Here is a 13,316-nt window from a genome sequence, read left to right on the forward strand (position 1 = left end):
GTTTATTCCTGGTGATTGGATTTGAGTGCACTTCCGAAACTAACGGTTTCCAAATCAGAGAAAGAATAAATTGGACGCTCGTGGTGATGGTCCATTTCAAATCTTAGAGCGAATCAATGACAATGCCTATAAAATAGACTTGCCATGTAAGTATGGGGTTAGCGTTATCTTTAATGTGTCTGACTTGTCTCCTTTTGACCATGTTACAGATTTGAGGACAAATCTTTTCGAGAAAGGAGGGAATGATACGAACCAGCAAGCACAATCACATGAGAATCAAGAGAGCAAGGATCCGTTGGTGCTTCCTAGTGGACCACTGACAAGGAGCAAAACTAAGAAGCTTGAAGTAGCTATGAACTTACATATTCAAGAACAAGTAACACAAAAATTGACTAAACTTGCCATTAGCAAATGTCTCGTGAAACTTGAAGACACACCTAAACTACTCACTTTGCTTGAGGTGTGTAATGGAGATGGCGCTGCCTAATTTATTCAGCATTGTTATGATGAGTTTGCTATGTTTTATTATTTAAACAATTGATTTATTTTGGCTTTGTTTGGACTTGTATTCGGACCATATTTTATCTTTTAAGTTTTAGAGTGTTGGGTCATGTCTTGGGCTTATGTTTTAATACTTGTGAGTTTGATATGTTATTTTAGTGCGTGATTGGACTCGAACCTTGTGTATAGTTCGGCCAGGTCTAAGAAGAGTATCTTAGAATTTTATTTGTTTTCTCTTTACTATATAAGGATAAGAAATACTTGTAAGAGAGAACTTTTGAATCAAAATTTTCAAAATCTTCTTCATACCTTTAGCGTGTACTGCTTTGAGTGAGAGTGATGATTTATTTTCATCAATTGCATTAAGAATATTGGCTAATGTATCAACTATTCATTGTGACGTTTGTCGGATTCTCATCTAAATCCTTCAATCATTGGTGTTTCAGCTTCTCTAAGTGTGAGGTGCCATAAGAGGTGGGTTTATCAAATCTTTGAATTTCATATCTACTCGTGTATGTGGGTTTGCAGTTTTTGCCATAGAGTTCCACGTCAATAAGGGATACTTAGATGACTCTAATCTTTTATTACCTCACACTAGGAACCCTTCCAAAGGATAAATTGAAAGCTAAAAAGCTAATCATAAAAGTTTCAAACTATGACATAATAGATAAATGGATGTATAAAAGAGTATATCTTCAACCGTGGTTAAAGTGCGTAACTCAGGAGGAGGGTATATGTAACCTTCATGAAATTCATAAAGGGATATGCGGCAGTCATAAGGAGGCTCGGACAATCGCAAAAAGGCATTTAGGCATGGTTTATTCTGGCGCACATCAATAAAAGATGCAAAAAGGTTGGTTAAGTTATGTGTTCTATGCTAAAAGCATGACTTCATCCCACACACTCCACCGAAAGATTAACAGTAATCAGTAACTCATGATATTTCTTTCAGTAGAGTATTGACATTCTAGGTCCATTCTCACATTTTGGACATGATTGAGTAATAAAAATGTCAAAATAATTAATAAACTATTTTTCTTAACAACATATACATTAGTGATTTTTTTTTTAAAAGTATTTTTTAATTTTCAAGTCTTAATGCCAAATAAGTTATTAATAGTAAAATAAATTTACTAATTAATCTATGTAATATAAATAAATTTATTAATTAATTTTAATTTTAAAATATGTATTTATACGATCTTAATATATTATAAAATTTATTAATTAGACTTTCGTACTAGCTGCTAAATTTCCCAACCAAATTAGCTATTCTTACATGTGATTGGGCCTTTGAAATGAACAACCTAGCCCAATCCAATGGCTATTAACACAATATAACTGATTCCCCAAACTTTGGCGGCCTTTCCCCCCTTTTCCTTCCCACTACTCTCTATATAAATACACCAGTCGCGCTTTCCCTCTCCTCGTGGAGAAAGCTTTTTGAATCAGAACCAGCAGGAACAGTCGGAGATGGAGAAGAGTGAAACGACGTCGTCAGGAGAAAACCCTAGGCCATGGCATTCTTATCACACTGTTTACACTAACGCTAAAGCAGGTAATCCGCTATTTTTGCATTCCGGGAGTCCCAAATCTTCCATTAGTGGAAACCCAAATTGACTTTGCAATTTTGAATTTCCAATGAAGTTTTTGAGATTTTACTGTGTTGTGATTGTTTTTTAGGTATGGAGGGAGTCGACAAAGAGAAAGTGCAGAGAATAGTGTATGAGATGAGCAAAGGATCAAAGTATTTTGAGAATGAGGAAAAGAAGGAGGCTTATATGAGGCAGAAAATTGAGACCATGCGTGCCCAGTGCGCGAAGCTCACAGCGGCTGATGTATCTCATTACCAGATGGTAAAGCTGAAGAGTTCTATGCACTTTTGTTATATATTCACCATTAACTTTCAACTGTTTTGGGTTATGAACTATTATGATGCGTTTAATGTTGCAAATTGTTAAGAAATGCACTCACTTGGGTCTTATGCCAAATGTGCGAATAGGGGTTTACTCTGATTTGTACTACCTTCAATTCTTGAGTTTTAATAAATGCCACTTTCTTGCAATGTATCACAGGTGGCTGATAAAAGAATTGTAGAACTAGAAACCACACGAGATCTTTCAAGGATTTGGCTACATGTTGATATGGATGCTTTCTACGCTGCTGTTGAAACATTAAGCAACCCTTCTTTAACGGGCAAGCCAATGGCTGTTGGAAGTATGTCCATGATCTCCACTGCCAATTATGAGGTGTGAACTGCTCAATGTAATTCATATGAATATCATGGAACTCCCGAATGATCATAGCGTTGTGTTGCAGCATGTTTACGTTTAAAGTCTAACTGCATGCATCTCTGATTCGTTTATTCAAATTTTACTTGAATGCTTCTTAAATATGCTCTAGGCAAGGAAATTTGGGGTTCGTGCTGCCATGCCTGGATTCATTGCACGTAAATTATGTCCAGAATTAATTTTTGTTCCCACAGACTTCAACAAGTACACTCATTACAGCAATTTAACTAGGAAAGGTTGGTTTTTGTATTTCTAATACATATTATACAATGTAAGTTGTTGTATGCAAATCTTTGACAGTACATACTCCTTTGTAGTTTTCCAGAAATATGATCCGCATTTCATGGCTGCTAGTTTGGATGAGGCGTATCTTGATATAACTGATGTCTGCAAAGAAAGGGGTGTTACTGGTGGAGAAGTATGCTGATGCATATTATTCTCCATTCTTTTACTGATCCTGTCTTAGAATGCATTGACACACCTTTCTGTTTTATGTGACAAGGTTGCCGATGAACTCAGAACCAGAGTGTATGAGGAAACTGGTCTAACATGTAGTGCTGGAGTGGCTCCAAATCGTTTACTTGCAAAGGTTCAGCCAGCAGTTCTGTTTAATATGCTTGCAACTTATCTTGCATGTAACAAATATTCGGTGGGTTTTCATTTATTTTGAGAGTGGAGGGAAAGCATGGAAAGAAGTTATGGTAGTAACATCTACAATAGAATGAATAGCTTTATTAGATTGAGACTTAAAGAGATATCTTTTGATGGTAGATTTACTAGACAGCAGGTTGGTGGGAATAGGCTGTTGTGGTCAAATGTAACGGGATTTATGTAAAAATTGCAAGAGAATATGGAGGATATTCTGTTTAGGACCACATGTCCAAGAAGTGAAACAAGCTTAACCATGGGTGGCAAATTGGTTAGGAGTTGAAATTGAGCTGATTTTAGAAATTTCAGCAACAGCCTATTAGTCACATTTACATGAGAGGTTTACATTTAATTTTAGCCTTGAATCTTGAATATATCACCAGAAGTGACTTTATTGTCATAAAGCTAAAGGGGCTTTTATTTGTATGATAGACATGCACTTGCCTTTCATATGTCGTGCCGCAGAATAGTCAACATTAGGTTAAGGAACTATAGAAACTTTCAAAACCTTTTTTTGTTTTTGGTGTTTACTACATGTAGAGCAGAATTTTTCTTAAGATTATATGCACTTGTCTGTATGTGTATTACAGGTTTGCTCAGATATAAATAAGCCCAATGGACAGTTTGTTTTACCAAATGATTGGATGGCTGTCATGACATTCATATCATCACTTCCTATACGGAAGGTATATCTTACTGGTTCACTTTAAGTGATGTGCATCCACTTCTTTTGAAGACAATTCACAAGGACTTTTTAAATATGATTACAAAATTCATAGTTTGATTTTCTCTCTGATTTCATTAAATTTTGTGCAGATTGGAGGCATTGGTAAGGTCACTGAACATATGCTGAGGGATGTTTTGGGAATTAATACGTGTGAGGAGATGCTGCAGAAGGGTGGGTTTCTCTGTGCACTATTTTCTCGCTCTTCAGCAGGTTAGTGCATTGGGTGGATTTCTCCCTCTCTCTCTCTCTCTCTCTCTCTTGGGTTGTCACACTGAAATCCTATGAAAAAATGCGTCATATGAAGGTAGTAAGATAACAAGTAGGGATGGCAATGGGTAGGGTACCCGCAAAATTGAGAGTACCCAAACCAAACCCGAATCCGATTATATGTAAAATTCCCGAATCTGTCTCAAATCCGTTTAGTATTTTAATTTTAATACCTTTATCCGTTCCAAATCCGTTTAGCAATACCCGCACAATACCCGAACCCGACCGAACCTGATTTTTTTACTTAAATTCAATGACAAAAAAGTTAAAGATTTGGATATTATAACCCAAATAACAAACCTGAATTAGGAAATTTAAATATACTAAAACAAAATAAATATATTACAAATTCATTATAACACAACCATTAATCAATTATCTATCCAACATAAAATTTGTTCTATTTTGAACAAATGAAATGTTCCAAAATTTCATTAAACTACATTGATCGAACATAAAATATATTCAATTGGCCATTTCAATCTCCAATATCAAATTGTGCTTGAAAACCTTCAAAAAAAAACAAATACAGAAAACATAGATTGTAAATCAAGTCCGAGAACTTAGCAATAATTTTCACAAAAACTATCTGTAGGATATGCACAACCCAGCAGTAGAAACATTGGAGAAATGCTCAAAGACACGAACCAGGTGGATTACATAGAGGGTACTTAGGATTTATAATCTCTTCACTACATCAAATATCATGCTGGTAAATTAACACATATTTTTCTTAAAGGGCATGGAATATGATAGTATTAACATATTTTAACGGCAACTAAAAAGATCTTGATTATCAGATTAACAGTAACCAAATAACAAATAATCAGATAATCAGATTAATAATCCATAAATTCTAAAAATCTTTAATAGCAACTTTTAGTCCATAAATCAGATTAATAGTCCATAAATTCTAAAAATCAACAGTGTTACAGTAACCAAATAGCAAATAATCAGATTTTTTACCAGTATCCAAATAATCAGATTAATAGTCCATAAATTCTAAAAATCTTTAATAGCAACTAAAATTCTTTACCAACATGCACATGAAAGATCTTGATTATCAAAAAATTTGATTGCAAACCTGAAGAGAGTTCCGGTCAAAGAAGATATCGCTGACGCCGATTGGGGAGAGGAGGCAAGGGTTGTCTCCGGCAGTCGTCAGTGAAGTGGGGGAGAGAAGCGTCAATTGGAAAGAGTAGATGTCACTGACTGGGGAGAGAGAGGGAGATGTTGCCGAAGCCGACAGGGGAGAGGGAAGAGTTGTCTTCGACTGGAAAGTGGGAGATGTCGCCACAATGGAGAGAGAGAAGGAGATATCGCTGACTGGGGAGAGAGAAGATTTATTGTCGACTGGGTAGAGAGAAGATTTGTTGTCGACTGGGGAGAGAAAGGAGACGTCGCCGGTGCCAACTGGGCTGCCGGCACTCGTCAGTGAAGTGGGGGAGAGAGGCGTTGACTAGGAAGTGGGAGATGTCGCCGACTGGAGAGAGAAGGAGATATCGCTAACTGGGGGGAGAGAAGATTTATTGTCGCTGGAGAGAGAAAGGAGATGTCGGTGCCGACGTCGATTGGAAATTATGGGAAGGGAAGCGGGGGAGAGAGGCGCCGACGGAGAGAGGGACTCGAGTAAACTAATCCCGAATCCTACTCGAACCCGAGACGGGTAAAATTTTTCAAACCCGAATCTGACCAAATCCATTTTGTAAAAACCCAAATCCGTCCTAATAGGGTTTGGGCGGATTGGGTACCCGTAAAAACCCGCCCGTCTGCCATCCATAATAACAAGTGAGAATGGCCTTGAGATAATAGCAACAATTACTACAGAAAATAAAATGGATCAGGGTTGTACTGTTTATACGTGCCTATATATATATATATATATATATATATATGATGATGATGATGATGATGATGTTATACAAATAGTACAAACCTTTTGCATAAGGTATTCGGGACATATTTCATCATTTATGCTCATGTTGTTAGCTTATTGCAGATTTTTTTCTTTCTGTGGGACTGGGGCTTGGGGGAACAGATACTCCTGAAGTCAAGTTTCGAAAAAGTATTAGTAACGAAAGAACATTTTCTGCCACAGATGATGAGGCACTTCTTTATCAGAAACTAGGTAAATGATTGCAGATTATTTGTTTTAATAATTTGGTGAATTTGTGGTTGTCTAATGCCTTTGAGACCAGTTACTTCTCTTCAGCTTATGATTCATCAGATTTTGTAAGATTTGCTTTCTGATATGTAGTAATAATATATTTTTGGCATTAATACTAATAATAATTCTACTTGGGTTTTGAACGTTCAATGCTATAGAATTATCTGGAAAAGTAACCAAAATTCCTTCAAGTTGCAGCTGATATTGCACAGATGCTATGTACTGACATGCAAAAAGAAGGACTTCGTGGTCGGACATTGACTCTCAAATTGAAAACTGCATCTTTTGAGGTAGTTCTGATACTTTATTGCTAGTTTTCTCTAAAAATATTCTTTTGGAAGGCTTAAATCAATGATTTTGATAGGAGTGAGCATCTGGTTAAGTGAACCAGATTTGATAACAAACTGAAACAAACAAAATATTTTGGTTACAACCAAAAAGTACCCTTGGAAGGCTTAAAATCAATGATTTTGGTAGGTGTGAGCATTTGTTCAAGTGAACCAGATTTAACGACAAACTGAACTCAAACAAATCAAATATTTTGGTTGTACCCAAGTAATTTGTTACACATAGAAGGAAGAAGCATGGACTGAAGACTGATGTAGCTGCATATGTAAGAGCTGGAGAGCAAGTAGATTCTCTGGGATTGACTTGGGGGACTGTGAATTGGAGGGAATATTAGTAGTTATGAGACAGTCATTGTAAAGAAAATCTGTCAATAAGTTGAGGGATTTGGAGGGAAGCTTTGATAACTGTCCGTAATAATGCAAGTATAGAAGGATTTTAACAGTAAGAGATTACCTGAAAAGCTAACAAGTTACTTCTCTGGACATTTCTGATTTTTCTCTCTTCTTTTGTCTTCACATATCCTTTCTTAACTCTTCCTCTTGTTCTTTCATCACTTCCTTTTAATTCCATCCTCTCTAATTTCTAGTTTTGGACGTTTCTTTTTTTTTTTAAGGTTCCAGAGTCATGTAATTATAATCAAATATAAAGATTATATATTATCAGTAAACAAGTCGTTATGGATATTATATATTTTTTCAACATTATAGGCTGTACCTGTATATAATAGGTTTAAGTGGTTGCACTGATTAACTTTTTAGATAAAGAATATAACAGCAAACAAATGTTTTAAAAATTACTGGCTGATCTGAATCTAAAACCTTTGATTAAAATAATTGAATTTTGTTGGTGTGGTCTTGTTTTAACTAAATAATGTCCATCCCTAATTCTGGTGCTATTCTTTGCTCTTTTGTGACTCTTCTCCTCTTTGTCATCTGTCTGGAAAAGAAGTGGAGTTGGGACTTGAGCTGGGGTGGGAGTAAGGAGGTCCTCCCACTAAAATATTCAAAAGAGGCACTGCCTACTGTTGTTCCCAAAAAACACAGTTGAGTGCCCAGGAGGTGGAGGTCCTCCCACTAAAATATTCAAAAGAGGCACTGCCTACTGTTGTTCCCAAAAAACACAGTTGAGTGCCCAGGAGGTGGCCTTGACCTTCGGTATTTTAGAAGAAATGGCTGCTTTAGAAACTTGACCTGTTTTTCCTTTGATTAGGAATGGATTGAGACCTTTTCCTTTGCGACAGACAGAGACAGTGGTATCTTCAATAGTTTTCTTCTTTTGGTTTCTTATTCTAATTCCTTGCTAGTTTTTTCTTTGTACTTATCATTTATATGTCATTCATGTTCTGAAGTTTCTTCACAATTCTTGTTCTTTAGGTTCGAAGCAGAGCTGTTACTTTGCAAAAATACATTTGTTCGGGTGAAGAAATATTGAAATATGCTTCAAAGCTGCTAAAAGCTGAACTTCCTATTTCTCTAAGACTGATAGGTGAAATTTATTTCTGATTTATGCTATCCTCTCACGCGAGGTTATGATATATAAACCTAAACTAGCAACATTGTAGCCATATACCTTGAAGAAGCTTATAGAATAACGGTGCATTTATTTCGCTACTATTAGGATTGCGGATGTCTCATTTCAATGAAGACAAGGCAGGTGCTCCATCTGATCCAACGCAGAGAACTCTTACCAAATTTGTTCTATCTAGAGATGCATCCGGGAAAACTATGGGTGGTCAAAGCTCCTTGAGTTCAAATTGTAGTGACGAAGCCTTCATGGATGACTTGGAAACCTCTTTTCCTAATGATGAAATTAGAGATCCATGGGATAGCTCTTGTAAACAGGATTTGGAAGATCACAATTGCACATTTGGTAATAACATCGAAGCAGAGGAAGCTCATGAATCTTTAAGCAACAACACTGCGGAGAATGTACGTCACTAAAAATCATAAATTGTGGTCCATAATCATAATTTTTCTCTCTGCAGTTCAGTTTTACAAGCTTTCGCATTTGCTTAGATTAATACTGCAGATACAGTAGAGTGTAACTCCAAATCTCATCATACTGAAGCGTTTGAATTGAAGATTGCAGAAACTTCTTTGCCTCGGAAGCTTGGTGGGGGCAGCACAGATATGGTAAACGAAGAGGTTATCCTTCACAATGAGGCAGTCATCTCACCTGATTGGCAATATCAATGTTTTAAAGCAGATGACTATAAATGTTCATTATGTGGGATTGAAATGCCACCAGATTTTGTTGAGGAAAGACAGGAACACTCCGATTTTCATCTTGCCGAAAGGCTTCAGGAGAAGGAATCTAGCATCAACTCAAGAACTTCTATTGAGAGGCACAGGTATCTATCCGTATTATGTCTGTTTTATGTGCAGTATGTCTGGTTACTGGACTATATAGCAGAAGGCCAGCCCACCACTTCCTCTAAACACCATCCTAACGTATGGTCCTGGCTTGATCATCAGATTTAAACTCGTTATATGCTTTTGAGAGGAGTGGTTGGGTGTTAAGAGGGGAATAACTCGTTTATGTTTTGTATGGTCTTATTTGGTTCCAATGGAGTTCACTGGTATAGGAAAGAAATTTGCTTCTCCTGCGCGCAGGAACAAATGGCTTTAACTTTCCAGGAAATCGAGAAAAATGTCAACTTAATGCATATAATTTTAACACTTTTTAAAAAATTTGAAGTTCTTAGTTGAGTTATCCCAACCAAACAAGACTAAAACCTCATTACCGCACATTCTTTATTTATTTTCTTTAGGAAAATGCATTTGATCTTAAAAAGTCTGAGCTTTTCAGGTTTGCCCAGAAGGCCATTACGTCCAGCCGAAGCTCACGTAAAAAGCACAAGCCTTCTCCGAAGCAAGGCAGTCATCTATCCATTGATATGTATTTTGTCAAGAGCAATCAGAACTTTTAGCATCGGGTTTTTTATTTTTATTTTTATTTTTATCTGTTATTACTTCTATATATTCAGTTGTATACAGCATAGCGATACATATTTATTAGAGTTGTATTACTGATTTTTTTCGCAGTACAATGTAATTATAATTTTATAGTTCATCAAATTCATAGTAATATATTATGTGAATCGTAGTAATTATTTATCAGTTTAAATGATTCAATCTAGTTAATATGGTTATTAAAACAAAGTGAAATTTACCATAATTTCCAAAATTGAAGATAAAATAAGAAAAATTGAAATGCATTGATACACCCCTAGATGTATGAATAGTGTGGAGTAGTTCTGAACAATGATTTTGATTGGAATGATGATAATCTCTCCATTCTCAGCTATTAATTAGGGTTTGAATTTTGCTTCACAATTCTTCAAAAAGATAATATTATTTGAAATACATTTTATTGAGAAAATTAAAGAAATTTTTAACATATTAAATATTACAAAAACTCCTTTTAAGGCATAAGGCATGTGAAATTTTTCATGTATTTATATTTACACTTGTTTAACGTAATTCTTACTAAAATAAATTGAAATAAATTACCTAAATATAGTAAAATACACATATTAATTTAGAATTTTAATTAATTAAATTTACAAATTAGCTTTACACTAAAATGCATGAAAAATTTTCCCACTAAAATGCATAAAAAAATTTCCCCCTAAGGCATAAGATGCTGGACGAATGGTGATCATGCAATCGCCACGTATCATCTGGCTTAGATTCTTTGAAATCTATCAGCTGAAATAGGGGAATCCTTCAGCAACCATCAGTGACGATAATCTCTACAAGTTCCAAGCTCTAATAAGTCATATCAAAACTTGCCGTTCAATTATCTTCTAAACAAAAATAAATGGAACCCATGTCCATAACTCCAGGCTCCAAAATCTATTTGCCAAATCCAAGAATATCACCAAAAACCCACTTCAACTTTTCACCCTTCACACCACAAACCCACTTGAATTCCCTCAAAAACAGAGCACTTCGACTTGAGAATCCTAAACATGTAACTTTACCAACCATGGCTGACATTTTAGCCTCGTCCAAGACCCAGAACCTCGACCTCCAGCTCAAAACACTAGGACCTTTCTTTAGAATCACAGCAAGGAATCTTGATACCCATAATGAACTTGGAAGAGCTGAAGGGATCATAAGGGTCTGGTTGGGAGGCAAGATTCTTCACTTGGATTCGATAAGATTGAGAAGAGAGACAATGGGTATGGAGAGGTCAATTTTTGGAATTGGTTTGTTTATCGGAGCTGTTGCTATTCGATATGGATACGATTGTGGGTGTCGGACTGCTGAATTGCTCGCCATTAATGACACTGATCTTTACCATTCTAAGGTTCTTTCCCTTCCCACTGCTTCTCTTTTGTTTTGTTTTTTTTTTTCATTTATCAAAATCAAACCAGCTCTGTTCTGAATTTTCTTTATATTTCAATTTCATATAGCTAAATTCCTCAGCCGCTTTTCTATTTTAATTTTTCTGGGTATTTTGATTCTTATCTTGTTTGTTAATTTAATTAGCTTGTTAGGTTCTATACAAGAATTGGGTTTAAGGCTGTCCATGAAGTAACTGGTTCAACAATTGGGGATCTTGCTCATATGTTGGTTTGGGGAGGCATAGGAACTCGAATGGATGCTGATGTTGAAGAGCTTCTAATAAAATGGTGCATCAGGTTCAAACCTCGAGATTGATTTCATGCCATTTCTTTAAAAAATTGCTCTGTGATGTAAAGGCTGAAAACTTGAGCTGATTGAATCATGCATGCTTGATGGCATTGGCTTAAAGCACTCCTCTAATCTCTTAAACTTGTTAAGGGCCCATCTACATAGAAAGTCTTTCCTGCCATTTGCTTGCTCCTGAGCACTGCAGTCGAGCTAAGTAGGCATTCGATTTAGACAGTTGACAAGTGCCAAAACGAGGAGAAAGGTACTGCTCTTCAACTTCTGTTCGATGGATATTTCATGGCAACATGACTATAAGATTAACTATAAGAAACAGTGCAAAAGAATAAAATTGCAGAGGGAATTAGATGAATTGCTTGTTGCTCAAATCTTGCGTTTGTTTCCTGAGTTTCCCTTCAAATATCTGTACTCTTTGCAACTTTTGATTGATTATTATTTTGTGGAAGTAATAATTTTCTAGGATCCGCTCTCACAATTGTCCCAATATATGCATTTTGTTTTAACTAAGTTTATGCTCAAGCAGATTGGTTTAGTTCCCACTAATAGCTTATTTTTCTATGGCAGTTCGGTTGGGTGATGTTGCTGTTAGTAATTGGTTTTAGTTAGATATTATTTTTTATGTATTCGAAGTATAGAATATAAGGTTGTTATTTATTTTTAGTATTAATTTAATTAAACTTTGAGTAAATATAAAGTTCATGAGATTTTACTGTGCAAAAGAAATTATAATGGAGTCATAATTGTGAGGTTCTTATTACATTTAAATAATGTTATCAAATGTTTCTTGTGATATTCAAATACTGTTAAATTAAGTTAAATTTGGAATATCTTAATAGATGAGATATAATATAATTTAATATTGCATACGCGTTTCATCTATTAAGTGTTAAATAACATTTGTGATGATGAAGTGATATTAATTATACTGACAAATTATCTATTGAAATGTTAAATCAAACCACTTTTGACATTCTGAATATTTAGCTAATGTTGACATATTACTAGACAATGTTCTTAACTTTCAAATTAATTAATTAGTTAATTATATTTGTTACCAACAGATTGCATATAAATTGACATCGGAATAAATTGTAATTTAAAAGAATTATGATTTTGATTTAATTAATTAAATAGAAATTTAATTAAAATTATTTAAAATTTATATGGTCTGTTTATTAAAATTTTTAATGATAGTTGTATTTTATTTAAATAAATAAATATTGTTACAGTGAAAGTCTAAAGTTTGAGTATAAAAGGATTCTTACGAGATCTAGGGGTAAACTTTTAAGAATCTCCAGAATTGGTAGGGGTAGGAAGGATTGGTAGGGGTAGGAAGGATTATTAGGAATTTTGGGGGAAACTTTTAAGAGTCTCTAGAATTGGTAGGGGTAGAAAAGACAGAGAGTTAGCACTCAAAACTTCTTCCCCTCTCAAACCCTTAGAACGGTTCTAAGGTTTTTGGATTATCATTCTGTGTAGGTATCGTTAGAGACTGGATACTTGAACGGTTTGTGGTTTGCTTCAATCTAATCAAAACGAATTATCTATATTGGTGAAAAAATTTTTTTTTTTATTTTTTCCGCTGCGCTAATCTAGTTGAAAATCCAAAAGTGTGCCACTAAGGCTTTTCCATCATCCAAAATTGTCTTTTTATCAGCTTTGTTTTTCCTTGTCTGAATATGCACCTTCGTGCATACGAGTGAAATTTC

General features: G+C 35.2%; 2 protein-coding genes across 5 annotated transcripts; both read left to right on the forward strand.

Annotated features, from left to right (window-relative positions):
- Positions 1-1,864: 1,864 nt before the first annotated feature.
- On the forward strand, positions 1,865-10,049 carry LOC110625340 (DNA polymerase kappa). 4 transcript variants are annotated; one of them, XM_021770957.2, is made up of 14 exons: positions 1,866-2,059; positions 2,185-2,357; positions 2,577-2,750; positions 2,905-3,028; positions 3,110-3,210; positions 3,295-3,381; positions 4,031-4,126; positions 4,257-4,377; positions 6,434-6,562; positions 6,800-6,891; positions 8,323-8,434; positions 8,567-8,877; positions 8,965-9,299; positions 9,758-10,049. In XM_021770957.2, exons 1-14 carry the CDS (start codon positions 1,975-1,977, stop codon positions 9,876-9,878), a joined length of 2,061 nt encoding a protein of 686 aa, XP_021626649.1. In that variant the 5' UTR covers positions 1,866-1,974; the 3' UTR covers positions 9,879-10,049. The 4 variants fall into 4 exon arrangements, with proteins under 4 accessions (XP_021626651.1, XP_021626649.1, XP_021626652.1 ...); XM_021770958.2 differs by having other exon boundaries at positions 1,868-2,059; positions 9,031-9,299; XM_021770959.2 differs by lacking the exon at positions 4,031-4,126 and having other exon boundaries at positions 1,865-2,059.
- Positions 10,050-10,651: 602 nt separating this feature from the next.
- On the forward strand, positions 10,652-12,144 carry LOC110624384. Its single transcript, XM_021769481.2, has 2 exons — positions 10,652-11,263; positions 11,446-12,144. Exons 1-2 carry the CDS (start codon positions 10,772-10,774, stop codon positions 11,614-11,616), a joined length of 663 nt encoding a protein of 220 aa, XP_021625173.1. The 5' UTR covers positions 10,652-10,771; the 3' UTR covers positions 11,617-12,144.
- Positions 12,145-13,316: the final 1,172 nt, after the last annotated feature.

Source organism: Manihot esculenta, chromosome 10 (genome assembly GCF_001659605.2).
Source record: "Manihot esculenta cultivar AM560-2 chromosome 10, M.esculenta_v8, whole genome shotgun sequence".
NCBI lineage: Eukaryota > Viridiplantae > Streptophyta > Magnoliopsida > Malpighiales > Euphorbiaceae > Manihot > Manihot esculenta.